The sequence below is a fragment of the Anser anser genome, assembly GCF_964211835.1.
Source record: "Anser anser genome assembly, chromosome: 2".
In the NCBI taxonomy this organism is placed as follows: Eukaryota; Metazoa; Chordata; class Aves; order Anseriformes; family Anatidae; genus Anser; species Anser anser.
Window position 1 is genome coordinate 13,502,020 of NC_139721.1, and position 20,529 is coordinate 13,522,548.

Here is a 20,529-nt window from a genome sequence, read left to right on the forward strand (position 1 = left end):
CTGCTACAAAACTCACACGGGACATTATTTAGCTGTAGGAGTTGTCTGAGGAGCTCACCTACCATTGCTGTGTTAGTGAGTACAGAGAGGACTGAGGTGCTTCTACGGACAGTTATTGCTATGTGGATATGAGGCAGAGCTCTTATGAATATTAGCCCAGAGCTGGGACATCTGGTTAAACATACTGCTGTGCTGTTGTGGTTGACTGTCTTACTTTTGACTAAATCTGGCTTGTGTCTTGTCATTTTAAAGGTTATCTAGAAGGGTTGAGACTTGAACAGATCTGTCTTAAGAACAGGTGTCCTGTTCACGTTCATCAGAGCCTGTAAGTGTAGCTGTCGGTGTGCCCCAGTCTGCATGGTCCCCGCTGTGGCTGCTACACATGCAGCAGCACCAGGGCCAAGCGTGCACGTCGCTCCTTCACTGCTCAGTGCTCCCAGAAAGCAATATCGGACCTTTTGAGGGATTCTTTTTTGTGCACTGCCTGTGCTTCAAATCCAAAAATGGCACAAGCCACCTCTGAGTTGTCGCTGAGGTCAGAGACAGAGAAGAACAAAACCAGACGCATTTTTTATTAGCTTTTCTTTTTTTTTTTTTTCTTAACAATGCACATATCATTTCCTGCTTAAAACTACAAAGTTTAGCAGCAAAACACATCTCGTCTGTGTGTGTGGCGTGGGAGGTGTCGATGTCCCCTGCCTATGGCTGTCACTTACACCCACCCTTGCATTGAAAATCGCCTCCTGTCAAATGAGCTTGCAGAAATGTGAGCGGTGTTGCATATGCTGGTGTTTGCGTGATGTATTTCTGCAGTGCTGCTGTTCATCTTGGAAAAAATACTTTTCAGTCCCAGATGTTATTTTCAAGAACTGACAAGTAGGTTTCTGTAAATGAATCAAATTTATTCTGAACATGGACATAGTCCTTCATCAAAAGACAATGAAAAGGCAAGAAAAACATAGCAGAACATATCCCAGCCTGTGTCAAAGCTGTCTCTTGGCAGCATGGAGAGATTTTAAGTGAGGGGAAAGGGGAAAACAGCATGAAAAAACTTCCAGAAAATTCTTTCTGGATTGTTCCTCCTGTGCACTGTGTGAAGGGGTATTGTAACTTCTCGATTTGGGGCAGCAGGTGAAGGAAAGGGGGATTAAATCACTTACTGTGAACGTGAACTTGCTACCTTACCTCTGAAAGGCCACGTTTTGAATACCTTCTGCTGTAGAGTCTGCTGGCAATATATAATTTGTTTACTAAACAAGGAATGTAATTGAAATGTCCCTTTTGAGTTAATGAAAATATAAAACAGCTTTCCAGAATAGACCGAGTCCTCTAATTTAATTACCTGTGAGCCTCGTAGATTAAAAGTATTCTTTCATCCATTCCTGACAGCCTGAAGTAGATGAATAACTGAAATTCAAAGCAAACCCTTACAAAAAGGAGACCTGGTAGATGAAAGAGCAAAGGGCCAAACCATTTCCAAAAGGCTGTATCTCCACTGGGTTGCCTGTTGCCGTTATGGCAACTGATTATATGTGAAAACTATTAAAGATTTGGAAGCTGTGTACCTATTAGAGGGCCCAGAGGTTCCTACCTCCTGCAGGAAACGCAAGCTGGCTCCTCTTTGAAATATTGTTTGAGGTGTAACTTCTTGTCTGCCTTCACATCCACGCCTGTGATCATTGTGTGCGTTACCAGCATTTGCCACCGTGATGGAGAAGCACTGAGCACTTAAACTGACCGCTGGAAGCCCGTGGCAGAGGTAGGCATGAGTGCAGGTCTGCTCTGGCCTGACCTCAGGTCTAGCCATGTTGTTGCACGCAGAAATATTAGGTTTCATCCCTGTTAAATATTTTCTGACTCTGGAAAGACAAAACAGGAAGGTGCATATGTGAAAAGTGGGGTTTCCACTTCTCAGGGGCAGTATACGAAGAGCAAAGAGGTCTGCTGGGTTTCTGAGTAGCAGAACGGATGTTTCACTATACTTGTTTTTGTTTTTTTTTTTGTTAGAACATGTTCTCCTTTTTCAGGTTTGTACTTCAGTAATTTGTTCTGGCAAAGTTTCTCTAGGAAAGAAAAAAACAACAAAAAATGCACTGAAGCATTTTATTGTGGTGGGTGGTTTGAAGACTACTGAATTTTCTTTCCCCTAGTTCATCAAGATTGGATCTAACATTCTGACTTTGAAAAAGGTTAGCGTTTGGTATTTTTTTTAGAGTGGATGGCCACTTTATTGGTCTGCAACATGGATAAATGTACTTTGAACTGTATGTGTGCAAGTGGGAACTGGAGTGAAGAAACTGTACTGCAAGTGCCAGATTTCTGCCAAGTTCTGGCTAAGAAGCCTGCCCTGGCTATCGGCTAAAACGGTGCCTCTAAAACGTGTCTCCAATGACACTTAAATGTACTCTTAGAGAAGTATTTCGTGTTAGCTTTATGATATGTCAGATTTTAAACCCTTTAAAATTTGAACAAATCCTTCGCTTAGCTGCCAATAAGCAGTATGCTCTTTGCTGTTGTTTTGTAATTTAATATTTTACTCATGCCTGGTGTGACCCTGGTGCTTGATCGGGATTAATTTCCCACGCTGATTTGTTCTGAATGTGCCCTGCAAGCTAACATATTTGCAGACTCCGTTCTTCCCTTGTAAAATTCCCTGTTACCATCTGCAGGACAAAATGTTCTCTTTGACACCTTACAGAAGCGCCGACTGCCTGTCGAACAGCACGGTGTCAGCTGTTAAAGCCTGATCCAAACCCCACTGAAATCAGCGAAGTGTAGTGCAATTCAAGGTTTTTAGGGAAAGGCAATACCTTTTATTAGATCAGCTGTTGGAGCTGGAAAAAACAGACACGCTTTCAGGCACACAAATCCTTCTTCAGGTTCGAAATAGCAGCGGCGTTGCTTACACCAGCATTCCTTACCAGTGAGGCAGCTAGAGGCTCGGCAAGGTTTAAAAAATGTGATTAAAAGTGTGTGTGTCGCAGGGCCCTTCCTGCTGGGCAGGCGTAGGGTCAGGCTTCCTAGCAGGACATGGGCAAACACCATTCTCCTCTCTCCTCCACATCCCTTCCCAGTGTACACCTTACAAATAGGGGATGCATCCTGCAAGGATAAGGTCACTTCAGGCAGAGCTGTGAAAAAGCCTTTAATGCCTTAATACAAAGCCATGTCTTCTCCACAGTCACCGTGCTACTGGGAAGGGCAGGGGCCAAGCTGCAGGCTTTGCTCTGCGGGTTGTGACCACAGCATCCACTCATTTCTGGAAATTCTGGCTCCTGACGCTTACAGCTGTCCTGCAAATAGGTGCGTGAACAACGGGCAAAATGAGTTTTATTCCCTTTCTTGTGGTTGGTTTACTGGGAGCTGCGTTTCTCAGAATTTCTGGAGTCACAGTTGGCTGAGCAGCCACCTAATAACAAAGCTTGTGATTGAAAATACTGCACAGGAAGGATAGTTCTGTGGAAAAGCCGTAAGCAGCTTCCCATAGTCTTTGGGTTGTTTGTGGTCATGGAATAAATAAGTAAATAAAAAAGAAGTAACAGCCCAGTGTAGTGTCTGCTTACTCCCCTGGATAATGCATCTGAAGATCCTGCTTTTTCATCCCATAATAGACTTCATATTCATTTTCCATTTTCACTTCTTGAAATCGTAAAAGTGTGTACTAAAATCTTTCTATTTAAGGAACACAGGCAGATGCTCAAAAATTGCATGTTAACATTAACTGTAACATTTATTTCTATTTTTCTGTGCTAGAAGTCGGGGTGTTAACCGCAGCTAATAGCTGCGGTGTTAAGTAGCTAACAATGCTTTCTGTTTCTGTGGGTGTTTCTGTGGTACCGGGGCTGTGAGAACTTCGGGTGTTACATTCTTGCTGGAGTGTATTAATAAGTACATTAATTATGTGTCTGCTCTACTCAGGCCCATTTGAAAATGAAAGGTTGCATTTCAAGAAACTGTCACCGTAAGAAAATTGTAAATAAGGATTAAGGCTCCTCAAGAAATTAAAAAGATGAACTTTTATGAGGTTAGGTTGGTTAGTATGCAGACATGAACAACCAGTGAGAAAGTTAATGCTGTAAACAGGTATATGATTATTGTAAAAGCTTAATTTGGAAGGAAAAATATCTTTTAAAAATCACATAATCACAGAATAATTAAGGTTGGGAAAGCCCTCCAAGATCATCTGGTCCAACCATCCCCCTACCACCTATGTCACCCACTAAACCATGTCCCTAAGCCCGACGTCCAACCTTGCCTTGAACACTCCCAGGGACGGTGACTCCACCACCTCCCTGGGCAACCCGTCCCAGTGCCTGACTGCTCTTTCTGAGAAGAAAATGATATAAGCCAAGAATCTTTGGCTTAGGCTTAAGATCTGCTTTGGGCGTTGGTATTCTTGTATGAAGCTTTCCTACAACTGGCTTGAAATCCCCTAAAAGTTCAGAAATTTATTGGGCCCTGTCTTCATATAAAATATGGGTGTTTCAAAGATGCTTTTCAGTCTGAATTCATCATTTAAAGCACCTTGAATTTATGGATCTGAACTACCATTTCTGGTGTGCCATTCCCAGCCTGGCTAATCTTTGACTTACCCCTTCCATATGTTTCTCTACCCAGTGCCATGCCCAGTGACACACATCCATGGCAAATTCGTTGGCATCAAGCATAAAGCATATGTAGACAGCTGCTTCTCTTTTCTGGAGGTTTTAATGAAGGAATCATGTAGACAATCAGATAGTCTGGTGAATCTCAGAATTTGTTCAGTCCTCTTTTAATACCAAGGTGTTTGGGTTTGAAAGTGTGGCTGTGAGGTTGTTTCTGCGTAACATGGTGTCTTTTCCTTTATGTGAACCAAAATAAAAAGGGTGAATGTGTCTGTGAAAGCCAAGACCCTTTCATATTCCCATCTATTTTAAGACTCCTAAATGCTGCCAGATTAGAATAAGTGAAAACTAGGGACCATACTTAGTCCTTGTAACAGTAATTGTGTGGCCATGTGGACAGCTGCATGCCCAAACTGCAAATATAATTCTGCATCTGGATTCTGCAGCCAGTGAGGGGCTTTGATGTCCCGGTTGTTACATATCTTCTACAGATGGGTCTGAAATATAGACACAGATCCATCTCTGAGTCAATGCTTCAGATCAACCCCGTGTTTAGGTTGGATCTCTTTATAAACTGGCCCTCATTGAATTGTTGAGAAGCAAGGTATGAAGGAGAGAGAAGCAATGACAATGTGAACTACAGAGGAAAGAAGCAAACCCATCTGCTCCCAAACCAGTATTTTTTGCTAGTTGATGTTCTTTAATAGTGATGATGTTGCAGCTTTTTTAGTTTTGAACCTAGAAACAACAGCAGCAGTGTCCAGCGCTCAGGTTAACGTGACAGCTACACATGAACGGTGCACATTACAAAAATACATCTAAGGTCCTTTCATGCATACCACAGCCAAATAACAGACAGCTCTGTCTCTGTGTTCTTCCACTACTGCATTTATGGAGTAGCCTGTAGTGAGTGAAGGCTGCTAGGAGGGTTGGAAACAGTAGTGCTAATGAGAGCAGCAGATTTCATTGTGCCTTACTCCATTTCTGCTGCATCTGGTTATAAGTTCATGTGGGAGATGTCAAAAAAACACAGAAGGAAAACTCTTTTGTTCCTTATCTTGCCCAGGACTCAAGATGTTCGTATTGTCAGGCTTTGCACCATGGCTTTGCCTCTTGTTTCACCAAAAATTTCCTCCTTTTCAGGTGCCAGGAGACAACGAGAAGCACTGGAAGCCAGTATTAGTGGTCTTGACAGAGAAAGACCTCTTAATATATGAGAGCATGCCGCGGATGAAGGAAGCTTGGTTCAGCCCTCTGCATACGTACCCCCTCCTAGCCACCAGGTACCTGTGCTTTTTTATTTCAGCCACTTCAAGAACATCGGGAATGGCTGAATCAGCCAAGATCAGGTGTAGCTGGTGCAAGGCTATAGATCACATTTGAAATGCCGTAGTTTGAGAAACAGATTCTTCCTAAATGGGCCGATGTGCTCAGCTTAACAGTTCCTCTTCACTTCTTCTCCATTTCAAGTTTTGGCCAAGGCTAATTGCCAGAATCACACCAGAAAGGATTATGAATGCAGTAGTTTGGCCCAGATCCAGGAGTGCTGAAAAAGTCAAGTTTGATCTCCTGAGATCTCTATCTCAGCACGCAGACCTGAGGACTCGGCAGATGCATTCGTATTTCCAGCTACTTCTCCAGGATGAAAAATGGGAAATTGTTGCCCTGGTTTGAATGTGCTGGTGCGGGAGTACTGTGACAGTGGTTTGGGGCTTCTGGGGTCTTGCACAGGTGACAGAGACGCTTAATTTCAGTATGGCTTGTGTTCCTGCTCTAGGAAGTGAAATCCTGGTGTTTTTAGCTTAAAATGTGAGCTTGGAAGACACATTCTTGAATCTAGGTTGGAAATAACCATCTGCATTGTTTCAGAGGTATCCATCAACTCTAATTCAGAGAGAGCTTTCCCATGGTTGTCTTTATACAGTGGAAACTGTCTGTGCTTCTTGATGTGAATCTTAATCACATTTCTCTGCCAGTATGGTCAAAGGGCTTGAGAAAGAGCTGCTGCTTCATTGTTTTGGCCTTGCTACAGGCCTCTATTGTACTATTTTCAATGTGTTCTCTTTCAGAATGGCTGGTAGTACATGGCCAAAAGCAGTGGGTCTCTTACTGCACTCTCATTAGTTAATTTTTGTTCTCAGTCTCTTCATTCTCTCCCCAAATGAGCTGAGACTTTGCTGCTAAATCATTATATTAAATAAAAAAATAGCAAACTATGCTAATGGTTGCTTTGTCCCAGTCAGTCTACCCATGATGAAGCTTTCAAGACTTTGGGGAGACGGGTTCTGATTTACCCTTTGTTACTGCGAAAAGAGATGTGTCACCATAAAATGAGGTGAGGGTCCCATGCTCCGCAGTTGCAGCCTGCTGTGTGTGGTGGCAGCGCAAGCTGAGAATTTCAGCACAATTTGTCAATTCCAGCTGACGATGAAAACTAGGTAAGGTGTTGGGGCAGGAGATTGTGTCTGGGCGTGTCACTAGACCTTGATGTGTTGCTGCCCCAAGATAAATGGCATGTGGTGTGGTGTTACCTCATGGTAATTGTGCCGCTGTGTGTGTGCGCCAGTGTCGTCAGGGATTTATCGCTCCTCCTATTGCAACATCCTGCCTTAAGGAAGGCTCTTCGGTGTGTTTGACCGAGCAGGGAGGGAGTTCTGGACAGCATCAGTGCAAGGTGGAAGGAGCTGACAGAGTTTGTAAACAGACTTATAAATAGAAGTCCCCAGTGATGAGGACCGTGCGCTTTTTCTGGAGAACCCAATTCAGCACCTCACCTACACACCAAGCTTTTTCAGAACCTACCCCCAACCTCCCTGCCTCATCTGCTCTTTGTTCGAGCTGCTGGAGACTCACCATTTGGATAATGCATCTTGCACAAGCGGAAGAAACACTGGGAATTCCCAAGGAGGTGGTTCATGGTTACTGCCAGCACGTGGTGGTGCCTGCTGTGGGCTGCGCGGAGTGTGACGTTGTTCAGCTGGGCCTGTTCCTTTATGAGTTCCCCACCCTGTTTTATAGAGTGTCGGTTATCTGACCACATTCCTTCCGCCCCAAAACAAACTTTGCTACCTTTCGTGGAAAACCCGCAGCAGAAGGTGATGCAACTCCTCCCCTCCGTTTCAGGGAGTCATCTGTCAGTGGACAGTGAATTTAATCTGTCGTTAAAGCGACTGGAGATCCTGCCTGTGGTAGGCACAGCTCAGGGATGCTGAGGTTGCCACATCCTGACATCCAGACCCTCCTGTTGGCTGGGCCCTGTTGGCTGCTGATAATGGCCTGAGCACGTCCTTTAGCCTGTCTCAGGTGTGAGGCAATTACTAATCTCTACATTTTAACCAATTTAACAAAGTCACTTCACTGTGGTGGATCATCCTCCTGGCAGGAGCAGGGTGTTGCTCACCTTCAGGAAATGAGGGCTGGATGACCATGGCCCCCCGCCCTCCACACACTCAGGGGGCTGCACAAAGCTCGTGTTCCTTCAGGATTTCCCTTTAGTGAGTGCTGCCCGTGAGCAGCCCATGCATGCCTGTCCTACAGCTCTGCCGCTTCATTGGGAAACACCTGTGTCTTGCTCAGACGGTTTATTCTCCTCATCAGCGCCAGTTTGGCTTTGTGTTGCTAGCCAGTGCACCCTTCCCCTTCCTGCCCACACGTCTTCATGAACATTTGAACACTGCCAGGGTTGGGGCATCCACAGCTTCTCTGGACAGCCTGTGCCAGTGCCTCACCATCCTCAGAGAAAAGAATTTCTTGCTAATATCTAATCTAAACCTACCCTCTTTTAGTTTGAAACCATTACCCTCGTCCTATCCCTACACTCCCTGACAGAGTCCCTCCCCACCCTTCCTGTAGGCCCCCTTTAGGCCCTGTCAGGCCGCTGTAAGGTCTCCCTGGAGCCTTCTCTTCTCCAGGCTGAACAACCCCAACCCCCTCAGCCTGTCTTCGTAGCAGATTTGCTCCAGCCCCTTGATCATCTTTGTGGCCCTCCTCTGGACTCAATCCAACAGGTCCATGTCCTTCTTGTGCTGGGGGCCCCAGAGCTGAACACAGGACTCTCCACATGGGGTCTCACAGGAGGGGCTTCCCTCGCCCTGCTGGCCACCCTTCTTTTGATGCAGCCCAGGATAGGGTTGGCTTTCTGGCCTGCAAACACATATTGCTGCTTCATGTTGAGGTTCTCATCAACCAACACCCCCAGGCCCTTCTCCGCAGGGCTGCTCTCAATCCATTCTCTGCCCAGCCCATATCTGTGCTTGGGATTGCTCCTTCCCAGATGCAGGACCTGATAAATACATGAATTGTTGAATCCCCAAGGTTAACAGTTTGCATGAATTGACAAATTTCCTAAATCAGTACACCTACTGTTGTGTCTGTTTTTGACTAAAACCCTACAGGATTCTGATTTTATGTTCTGTCACACAGAGTGGTTACAGCAGCCGAATAAACATGGTTTGCTGTTGTTATCGACTGCTGTGTTCATGCTCAGCCAGTGATTACCCTCCTCATGACACATTTTTTTAATCCCTCTGCGCATTGATCAGTGCAACTGAGAACTTTTCACCTGGAAAGTTTGCAGACCACATGTTGTAATCTTGGCTGCTCCCATCTTTCAGATTTTTACGAGTCCTTGAGAAAACGTTTTTGCTTAGCTAATGCATATTTGAAAAGCTGCTGAAACTGGAAAACTTCAGTGCCAGATACTGCACAGAGTCATGCTTAATCTACCCAGGACATAATGAGCAGAGAAAATTGGGAAGTGGTAGAAGGATTATGATCTTCTGACAGTATTTTAAAAGCAGAATTTCAACACACCCTTTCTGTTTGTTGATAAGTTTGCCTTCAAACTATGGATGCTATTAAGATCTAAAAATATTTTCTAGGCAGTGTTTCCCAGGTTTGTGTGGAACATAAGTAACAGCTCAAATAAACCTGAGATCAGGAGATTTAGGTCGTTCCTTTAAGGCTCTGCACTGGGAGGCACAGCAACTGGCTCGTAGCCCTGGCTCCAAGGACCTTTTTGTCATAATCCCTGTTTCAGTGTTTCCTTATGCCCGAAACAGGAATAACAGTGCCTCCCTATGGCATGGGAAAGGGGCTTGAGCAATTTCATCTTAAATGTTTGCAATCAAGTTGCATTATCTATCAGAGCAGATATCGGAAAAAAAAAAAAAAAAGCCACATGTTACACCCTGATTAAGATCAGGTATCTCTAAGTAGCTTTGGGGCAAAGCTGAGCTCTGTGACCAGAAAGTACTAAAGCACTTTGATACGGGATGCTGATACGAATTGCAAACATTTTGTGATTGCGAGCACAGGGCTGCTTATCTAGATAAATCCATTTTTTTTCATGAACACCACATTGTTACAAACATTCACCAATTTCTGTAGTGTGGCTTTCTAAACGTGCAGCAGAGCACCCCCGAGAAGAACTGCTTGAAGCCTTGCCAGCTGTCCTGCCATGGCGTGCTGCAAGGTAGCGGCAAGGGCTCCAGGTGGGAGGTTCGGAAAGGAGTTTGGGCAGTGATTAATCGTCTTTGGGCACTGATTAATCGTCTGTGCAAGTGGACAGAGAGGCAGGCAGAAAGTATAAGGGTGCCCGAGCACGCCGGGGAAGGAGCATGAGGCAGCATGCAGGCTGTGCAAGGTCTCTGCTTGACGTCCTGGGTGCCTGTGTCACCCTTGAAGGCAGATCTTGGATGAATGAGGGCCTGCACGTAGGTTTCCAAAGAGTACAGCTGCTCCAGAGCAGGTTTCAAATGTTAAGTCAAGGGTTAAGAAGTGGTTTCAACGTAAGAAAGGTCAGATTGTAGTGGCCTTCTGCTGGGCAGAGCTGCATGACTGTTGATGCACTTGTATCACGGCCTCCTCTGAGATAAATCTCCAGTGAGCAGCTGAACACCTGCTTTGAATGTCAGTGCTCGTTTTCACTGAAGAGACCATTAGATTTTGCTGCGTTGAGGTGTTTGAAACTCTTTTCAAAGCACTGCAGTGAGGAGCGGCTCCCGGAGAGCCTCACCTGGCACCCGCACGTCACGCCGTACCACACGCGTCTCGCTGTCGCGCACCCGCGGAGAACAATGCCGTAAGGCTCCCCACAGCACAGACACACAAGGGAGAAATTAGAGATGAGCAGGGTCTTCCTGGCTCCGTGGAGCATGTGAAAAGTCGCATTTCCCTACACACAGCACAGACCAACCTTCTCCTGCCCTCTTGCGGCTCTGGGCAGAGCTCTCGGGGACACCTCAGGCAGGGGCGCAGCGGCAGCAGGGCTGCGCTGGGTGCTCCCAGAGCAGCTCGGGGTGCCTTGGTGGCTCTTGGGTGCAGGGTACAACCTCCTCTGCCTTCTCCAGAGCCACCTGTGAAGTTTGCAAGATTATATTTTTGCCTTTTGAGGTGTTTTTGTGTTCTTCGGGATAAAGTATTTTTTCTGTAAGTGAAACTAGACTGAATTTATCAAAGCTTGGGAATCCTTGGACTTGTACCCAAATACATCGGTGCTGATACATAAATGCTGTCAAATGTTCCCCTGCCTATTTCTCTAGTTTGTGTTTAGCTGCACGATCTTCCAAAGCATGATCTGGAGTTGTATGATAGAAAAGGATTTTTAAATGGTGAGACTGAGTTTTTGATAATGGGGGGATAATGTGAATGAGAAGGCAGGCAAGAAAAAGGCTCATGTTGGATGTGTCCAACACACTTTAATTTGTAAAATGCATCTCCATTTTACTCATACGATGAAAAACCTAAAAAGCCAGTGCAGTAGATGATTCATGAAGACCTGGGTGGTTTTTTTTGTGTGTGTTTTGCTGGTTTTTTTGAAAGGGAATAAAACCTTTGAACCATCTGTCACATATTTGGTATCGTAAGTATTAGAGCATAATTTTTAGCGCAGCTCTTCAACTCTGTATAAAGGAGCTTTATCTGTAATATCAAACTTGATGTGAACAAAAGTTGTGGGGCTGTTTGTTTGCTGCTCGCCTCCCTTACTACAAAATCTGCCCGGAGTGCAGTTAGGAGTGCTGGTGTATCAAAGGGCAGCGGGGAGTTTCTGTGGCCCTTACAGAGACCAAAAGGCAGGCAGGGAGGTGGTGGTGCTGCTGCGCGAGAGGTTTTCCTGCCCAGACACAGGGGCAAGTCCGCACGGGCTCTCTGCACCTGGACTCCTGGCGCTCCTGGTGATGTGAGATCAAGGAGGATGCTCAAAATTCACAGAAAGCTACCAGAAACCTGAGCATGAGCAAACCCAGCAAACCTGACAGCGGGCTATGAAAGAGGGGTACGTCTGTTCAGCACAAAGCGTATCCCAGCATGAACCCCCAGGGAATTTGGGAAAATCAGATTCCTTATGGCTAGTGTTTCAGTAACTGTAAAGACGATGTTCTTTTTTCTTTATTTTCTTTCCTTTTTGCCTTCTTTTTTTTTTCCTATTAAAACATCTACTTCTGTGATCTCAGGTAACCTTCCAGGTGCTAAGCAATAATTTGAGGGCAAATTAGTATTTAGTAGATCATATGTAAAGTCTAAGGTTTCATGCTTCAGCGTGTGTTCTTACTACCATGATATATATGTATTTTATAGTCTCATACAAAGCATATTGTTTGCCTACAGAAAGGCAAACAGGAGACACAAGACAGAAATAAGATTTTCGGAAGAATTTGCCTGGTTTCGCGTTGTGATTCCCTCTGAGGGTTAGTGCCCGGACCTCACAGTGTGACGAGCTCCTCTGTTTTATTCTTCCCAGCTGAATCAGTGTCACAACCCCGGGTGATGCTGTGTTCACTGTCGCACACTTCTGCAGGAGAAAAAAAGGAGAGGACTGTCTTTAATAGGAATGAAATATTATGAAGTCTTGATTTTTCTCTCAAAAAAAAATCCTGCAATTAATGTTGGCCAACGTGAACAAACCTTTCCTAGTCTCGGGAGAACAACTGTTCATGCCCAGCAAAGAAATTCTAATTGCAGCAAAATGCGAGAGCATTTCAGGATTACAAATAGCTGCAGCATTTTGCATTTTACAGGTACCTTATGGGAAAAGTATACACAAGACAGCACTTGGCATCTCCGTATTTTACAGAATTTCAGACTTTATGGGAATTGGTACTTTATCCAGCAGCATTTATTGTAGAGTTTGTCTGCAGATGTTTGAGCTTTATGGCAAATGCAGCTTGACAGTGAAAGCTGGATTCAGCTGCGTTGTCTGAGCGAGCATTTCCATCTGTCGACCGAACCCCAGCAGCACACAGCGGTAGGTGAGTTCCCTCAGATCCTCACCCACAGGGTTTTTTTGTGCAATTTGTTGTACTGCCATGGACGTTCATTCTCTGAGTGTCACTGGCAGTCACTTTAGGCTTAAATACAGAGGAGATGTGAGTTCTGATGCTCCTAGCCACATACATTTAGGAATGTGCAACGCTGAGTTTTAGTTGGGTAGGGATTTTGGTGCAGTGCTCAGCAGTGATGGTCCTGTGGCCTCTGTGGAAGCAGTTCAGGGCTCTCCCACCTGATGGGGAGGCACAGCCACAGTGCTGAAGGGAACAGCACTGTGTGCTGCCCTGCTTGGTGGCGTTTCCCATCATGGGACCGAGTTGCCTGTCCTGGCATCGGGGTACAACAGCCCAGAGGCACTTGCGCTGCTGCTTGTTCTTCTGCTTGTACGGGTAAAGGGGGTCCTTAATTCACAGTGGACGTTATGGCCAGCACTAAACGTCCTTCAACAGTCGTACAGAAAACCAGCATTCAGCCACCAGCCTCCAGCTTTGTCTGTGCTGTAACCACTAACGTATATTCAAATCCAATTCCAGGTTGGTCCACTCTGGCCCGGGAAAAGGCTCACCGCAGTCTGGGATGGATTTGTCTTTTGCAACCCGTACCGGCACAAGGCAAGGGATCGAAACCCACCTGTTCAGGACGGAGACGAGCAGAGACCTCTCACTGTGGACACGGAGCATAGTGCAGGGCTGTCATAATTCTGCAGAGCTCATCACAGAAATCACAACGTGTGAGTAGCAGATGCAGTGTTGCTTCTTCACGCTTTTTACTCTGTTTTACAGACTGATGGCTGTCAGTTCAAGCCCTTTCTGCTACAGTTGATTCATTTTTAAAAAAGTACATACTTAGTGGTTTGTGTGTTTAAAATACAATCTTCTTGCTTTCCTCCCCAGCCCTAGCTGGTATGGTACCCATGGCCAGTACAATAAAACAAGGACACAGTCACTGTCATTCTGACTTCTCATCCTGTTTTCCTGACCCTGTTCAGACACAAGTCTGTTGCCAGCCACGCTGGGCTGTGTGTCATAGAGAAGTAAATGTGAGAGGTTTGTCCAGAAGGCCACAAAGAGTGAACAAGGGACAACAATTCACTTGCTGTGTGCTAGGAACAGGCAGTTGTGTTGCTCTTGACATGCATCTCCCTAAAAGGTTCTTAGGAATTTTATTTTGAACAGGAATCAGAGCTGGAGCAGAGTAAATTCATTATTTGAGGCCCCTCTCCATCACTGCCTCCTCCTTGGTATGGAAGACAGAGGCAGCTGGTGCCGTGCTTTGTGCAGCAGGCAGGCAGTGAGGGTTGTCAGGCTGTAGACGGGAGCCCCTCGGAGGAGATCAGGTAACACACGGCCCGATTCTATTCCCTCAGCTCAGGTGTGTGACAGTCCCAGCCTGCTCAGCTCTGCTGGAGGAAAGGTGCTGTGGTGTGTGCGTGGAATACCTCAGCTTTCTGGGAAACTGTTAAAAAGCCTTGGTTATCAAAGAAGTTCACAGGAAGATGGGGGAAAGAGAGAATTTGGGATGCAAACATCGTGATATGTTTTGGGATCACGATTTGGGATCGTGATATGTTTCAGAGCTGAGGGAAAGATGCAGACTTTCTGCTGCAGTTGCTGTTAGATACAATTATCTGGGCCCTTTTTCAATTACTATGACACTAATGAGGACTCCAGAGCGTCTTCATCTTCGTCAAAATTCTTCAGGGATCCCCTTTACAGCTTCTAATTTTGCCACGCATTGTGCGACACGTTCATTGATTTTGGCTCTGTCACACATAAGAAGAGGAGCTGTGACTTTGTTGAGGTTTGGAAGGAGGAGATGCCAGCCCGGGTCATCTTAAACTTCATTCCATTGCTTTAGTGGCAGCACGTAGATGTACGCTACAGTATGAAGAATGCAGCAAATAAGCAGAAGGACTGACATCGGTGCTGTTACCACCAAGCAGAAGCTTAGTCCCTCTATACAGACCCTAACTAACAAATGGTGCTTGGGCCTTGCACAGCAGAGTGACTTGGGTTGTTTTTCCAAATCTGCAGGTTTACCATTAGAGCACGATTAACCAGTTGTAGGAAAGGTTGGTTTCCACAAGGCGTTGCTGAGATCGAGTGTAAAATCTGCAGCCAAATGGAGTTTGTTGCTTTTCAGAACGTTACAGTCTGCATTTTGTTTCCATGTTTAGCTTGCACATATAAAAGCCAGGAGTGCCGTTTGACCATCCATTATGAACATGGATTCTCTCTTACAACCGAACCACAAGACGGTGCCTTCTCTAAGACAATTGCACAATACCCCTATGAAAAACTGAAAATGTCCTCAGATGATGGGATAAGGATGCTCTATTTAGACTTTGGAGGAAAAGATGGAGAAATTGTAAGTACTGCATTTAGCAGAGGGGTGCACATTACCATCTCTGTGGTGCTCCTTAAGGCTGTGGGAGTGGAAAAGCACTGATAGCAGCTGGCCAGTGTGGTTCCAGTACCAGGATATAGATGCCATGCTTCCCAGTGCAGCATGATCTGGCTTTAGAAAGAAATAATCTTAAAAAAAGAGGTAAAAAGGTAAAAGCATGCAAGGAAAGGTGAAAGATTTCTTCTGTTTAAGAGAAACTCTCTGTGTAGCCAGATGTTAGAATGTTTGTAGGTTTTCTTTACAATTTTAAAATGATTGTAGGTAGAAGAACATAAGAATGAGACATTGTTAATAATTCCAACGTGCACATATCTACTTTATCTGATATGACAACAGTTCTAGACACTTTCGAGCACCTAGTTGCTGAAAAAATTGAGGACTACAGATGTAGAGCAAACTGTCTGCTTAAGCCTTAAAGTTAGCTGTCACAAGGCCTAAAAATAAGGTGCTTGTTCCTACAAACAGTGTAGATACCATAAATTATGCAAACGTAATCTTTCCTGTCAAGCTTTTCAGCAGTTCCTGAGTATATTGTGTGCTTAATTCTTGATACCACCTTTGATAACATACTCTGTGAAGCCTTTATTGTCAGGCTGTAAATGTACTTCAGAAAGGAATCTGTTACTAGCTCTCAATAAAATTTGTTATTAGCTCTCAATAAAGTTGATGTGTGACTGGTGGAAAGACCAGTCTGTTTTGTTCTGGTGTGAACTTAGTGCTCAACCTGTTGTCCACACTGAGAGAGTTGTCATGCTGTCATGCTTAGCAAGCACATGGTGAGGTGATCTGAGCTGTGACCATGGAAAAAAAAATCTCAGTTCAGTTTCACTGCCAGCTGCATGAAGAGAGAAGCAACCATGCAACTCGAGGAGCAGTGTTTTGGCTTCAGCAGTGACCGAGAGCAGGTACAAAGGGAAGAGTGCAAGGACAAGGTATTGGACACAGCAGTCACACCACCAGCCCTGGTCAGAAACAGGCTGAAGAGATGGAGGGGTTGAAAATCTTGGAAAAGGGCTTGCAGCCTCCTAGTCGGTTTTACGCTGCTCTCCCAGGCAGACATAAGCCCAGGGGCACAGGGATCTCATCTGCTTTCAAGATGCTTCTTACTCACTTTTAGTGACCTAAATATTTGCAGCTGCATGCAAAGAAATAACAATGTGTTGTAATACAGGGTAGCTATTAATAGAAGTCTGTTGAAAATACCAGGCAGCAGTTAATCTAGTAAACACTGCATAAATGACTGCTTATTTGAGCTGTAATCTAATCTAATTATTCTCAACTTTATTTCTTCCTGTAATTTCAGCAACTGGACCTTCATTCCTGTCCAAAACCAGTCGTGTTCATCATCCATTCCTTCCTGTCGGCTAAGATCACAAGACTTGGTTTGGTGGCATAAACGGGGTACACACATCTGGTTCTTCAAAGAAAAACGGAGCAACCCTGCTAATCAGAAGTACATCAACATTAGCGACCTGCAACGGATAACAGCCTGCACCAGACTGGGGTTCGGCACCAGGCCTCGGTCATTTCTGGCAGCCTTTCAAGGCCAGGTTTTGATTTTGATCAGCTGAAGAGGTGGCATGACAAGGAAAACAGTGGATTTCATTGTAAATAGTGGGATTTTCAGATCCCGTCTCAGACAGTGACCGAGTGTAGTACCATGCGTGTAATTGTTCAGACCCATAAGTTGTGCCTATTTCAATGTACTTGTTTATATAGAATCAGTAAAGGGCTAAGCAGAAAGGATAGGGCGTTGGTTATGATGCAAGCTCAAGGTTGTTTGAGTACAAGTTCTGTAAGATGGTCCCACCGCCTAGAAGGCAAGTGGTTTTTTTCTGTTCTAACCCGTGCACCACTGACAGATTTCTCACGGGGAGCCACCAGACCGTGCTGCTCGAATACCCAGCAGAGCGAGCACCTACGCGTCTTTGAGTGGGGTGCTCTGAAGCAACACAGAGCTGCAAGGAATGCCAGCTGCAAGGTCCGGGCTGAGGGGCACTTTCAGATTAAAGGGTAGGGCCACCTCGTGTGCGTTCCTCGCGGTGGATGCAGTGCAGCGCTAGCTGGGGGGTGCACTGGGTGCTGGCTGGCACCGAGGCATAGGTAGGAGCCTCCTCTGTTACCGAACACACAGGATGTGTTTTCGTAATGACTTTCAAAGCGGTTCAAATGACCTTGAGCTTCAGGTAGAAGAGAGCTGGAGCCATTCTGAAATGTGACCTAAGCTTCTGTCAGCATGCTTCCACTTGAGAGTTCTCCAAGAGAAAGTCAGGCTGAGCCGTGCCAAGAGCTTCCTGTCCTCGTACCCCAAATTTATTACACCCTCAGCTCTACCGAGTCTGGTTGTATGGTCTTCATTTTGCAAATTTGGGCAAGGAGGAAGACTTCTTTTTTTTTTTATTATTTTCTTGATTTGATCAAGAGCAGCTCCTCACCGCTGAGGAAATGCACGGGGGGCAGGAACACGTCAGAAAAGCCTTAATATGGAACTGCTCCTGTGAGAGTGACTTGGAGCTTAGACTTCTTTCATGCTGCTAAATCAGCTACGTTAAGAACTAGTGAAGAAAGGATTTGTCATCTTTAGCCTAGGTTAATATTAAGTGCATTGGGTGCAAGTCCAGATTTATTCCTTGCTGGTAAAACTTGCTTAGGAAGGTCACCTGTGTACACATGCCTTATGGTTTCCTGTTCTGTACCACAACTTACTGCTCTAAGTCAAAACAGTCACAGCTAAGCTCCAGCCCTGTTCACAGTTAGGTTGTGGGCAGCAGGGCAGGCAAGCTGCTCTTCATTGCGGGATGATACAACTTGCACCTGGCGCTACTGAATTGGCTCAGTGTCGCTGGGTGGGAATAGCAAGAAACAGAACAGGGGGTTGCATTTATATTGCTCTTAAATTTTAAATTGAACTGCTTTAGGTAGGGTTGTTTGCTTTTAGAGTTTTGCCCTAAATTCCCACTTTGAAGGACAGGAACTGTCTAGGAAATGATAAATGAAAAGCTTGTAAAAATTCACTTTTCATGCTACAACATTTGTTTTATTCTTCAGCAAGCCAGTACGTTTCAATGTAACATCACTGGGCTAGTAAAGAAGAAAATTAAAAACAGAGTTTGGTTCTATGTTGCTTTTAAACTAAGTCTTGAGAGTTAAGAGTAAGTCATGCTGTTTTTTCACAGTGTAGGAATTAGCTTGTGGTGGTTTCCATAGGTATCCTAATCATCAAAACTAATTTAAAATTAAGATAGACTGAAATACTGAAAACAATTATTTTAGCCCATTAGCTACGCTGACATTTGGGACACCGGCCCCACTGCCAGCGCCTCTCTCCAGTGAGAAGTCTGGAAGGTGATCTACCTGTCTGTGAACGTTGTTTTTACTGTCATGGTACTTGCACTTGAACCTTAATTCCTTGTGTAAGATCACAAGTTAGGAGCTATGTTACATAATTTACTGATAATTTCCAAATGTACATTGCTTGCTTTGCTCCCACTGCCATTCACGTGTCTTTCTGTAGCAGTTATTTAGGTCTCCTTTGGCTTGGAAGCTTCTAGGACGTAACGTCTTCTGAGAGCTGAGAGCAGTCGGTACGCTGGGGGACGAGGGCTCCGAACATGAACTCAGATCACATTGTCAAGTAAAAACGTGTGAAGTTTTTAAAAAGCGGTCGAGGACGGTGTGTGCAAAGTGGTTTATTGCTGTTCCAAAGTGTAACTTAAAAGTTTGGACCCAGGCTCCTATAAAAGTTCCCGAGGTTAAAGTGAGAACTTGCATATTGTGGGGTAGGTTAAATACATATGTAACTGTACTGCACTATTTCCTTATTCTTTTAACACTTACAGATCACTGGAATGTTATACTTAACCTGTATGTGCATTGTAAATAGTACAAATTCCTATATTAGTACCAACAAGTAAATTACACAATATGTAATCTAAGGTGCTCAGTACTATATGAAGTATAAGTGAATAACTAAACAGTTTGCAAAGAAAGTTCATATTATATATATTTATAGAAAAAAATAATGATAATTACAGATGCTATTTCTTCATTTTCAGATTTTGGACTGATTCATATTTGGATGGGATAGACAAATGAAATATGGACCTACTCCACATTTATAAGAGTATAGTGAATATTTATATTTTAGAGGAAAAGAATATATTTAATAAAGTCATTTATTGGATTTTTGTGAGGTGAGCTTACTTTGTACCCAAAAGAGGTGTTTAGCAGGCTGTCCTTTGGTTTGGGGCTGGGGAACGCATGTTCTACACCTCAGTCATTCTGTAGGAGTTCAGTTACTTGAAAGAGCCATTCATCATATCGACAGAATGACTTTTAAAAATAATAATAAAAAAGTATTGACGTACTGTCAATGGCACGTTGGTGCTTTCTATTAAATAAACATTATTCCTATGACAGTCTGAAAGCATATTAAATAGCGTTTTTTTTTTGCTGCTGGCGTTTACTGAGAGGCCAAAGGGGTGTTCTGGGCAAGGCTGTTCAGACTCACCTGCTGAAGTTATGATGCTTTCTCTGTTGCTTGTACTTAACTGGGCAGTTCCAGCAGTTATAAAATACTTCTGCTCAAGCCTCTGCATCCAAGGAGTGGGGCCAACACGTGCCTTGGTTAGTTCTTACGAACAGTTAAGGAAAACGTTTGTTTCCCCTCTACTTTAATTCTTAACCTCGTGGCCCAAATAGCTAACTGTGGGGTTGTACGTCTGTTCTGTCAGTGTTACAGGGGTGTGGCAGACCAGCCTGGTGGAAATCCTAAAAAGGGGTAGTTGTAGAGTTTCACTCTTCACAAGATACTGATTGTAGATTGGACATTCTGATCAGGAGGTCTGCGTAGAAGCTTCACCGTTAGAAAGACTTGGATACGTATCGGAACATGTATGTTACTGGAAAAATGTGATATAAGGTGTTTGTTAAAAAATAAAAAAATAAAATAAATCTGATCTGCCTGTGTTCAGGGAAGCATACTGGTGTTTCCTAAGAGTCCTGCTTTTTAAGTAGAACTGGCATTTCTCTTAAGGTGTTTAATAAATCAGAACACAACTCCTTAGGCACTCCCAAGTGAACCACTACCACGAATGTCACTGAAGGCTGTCCTTGCCCCGTAAAGAAAGGCATTTTCCCCTTTTTGTGAAAGGTAAGTTTCTTCCCCCAGGCCCTGGGAGCGCACTCCATCCCACCCTTCACATCCTGAAGGGCAGCTGATTTCAAGTAGAGCTTGATCAGATTTCCATCT

The 20,529-nt window shown here is 44.5% G+C and overlaps 1 protein-coding gene across 1 annotated transcript in view; it reads left to right on the plus strand.

Moving 5' to 3' along the window:
• SNTB1 (syntrophin beta 1) overlaps positions 1–20,257 on the plus strand; it is a 116,467-nt gene extending 96,210 nt beyond the window's left edge. Inside the window, exons 4-7 of the mRNA XM_083827104.1 lie at positions 5,748–5,887; positions 13,406–13,602; positions 15,049–15,239; positions 16,582–20,257. Coding sequence (XP_083683230.1) covers positions 5,748–5,887; positions 13,406–13,602; positions 15,049–15,239; positions 16,582–16,674 — 621 coding nt within the window. The 3' untranslated portion in view covers positions 16,675–20,257. The remainder of the gene's footprint in view (positions 1–5,747; positions 5,888–13,405; positions 13,603–15,048; positions 15,240–16,581) is intronic.
• The last annotated feature ends 272 nt before the right edge of the window (positions 20,258–20,529 follow it).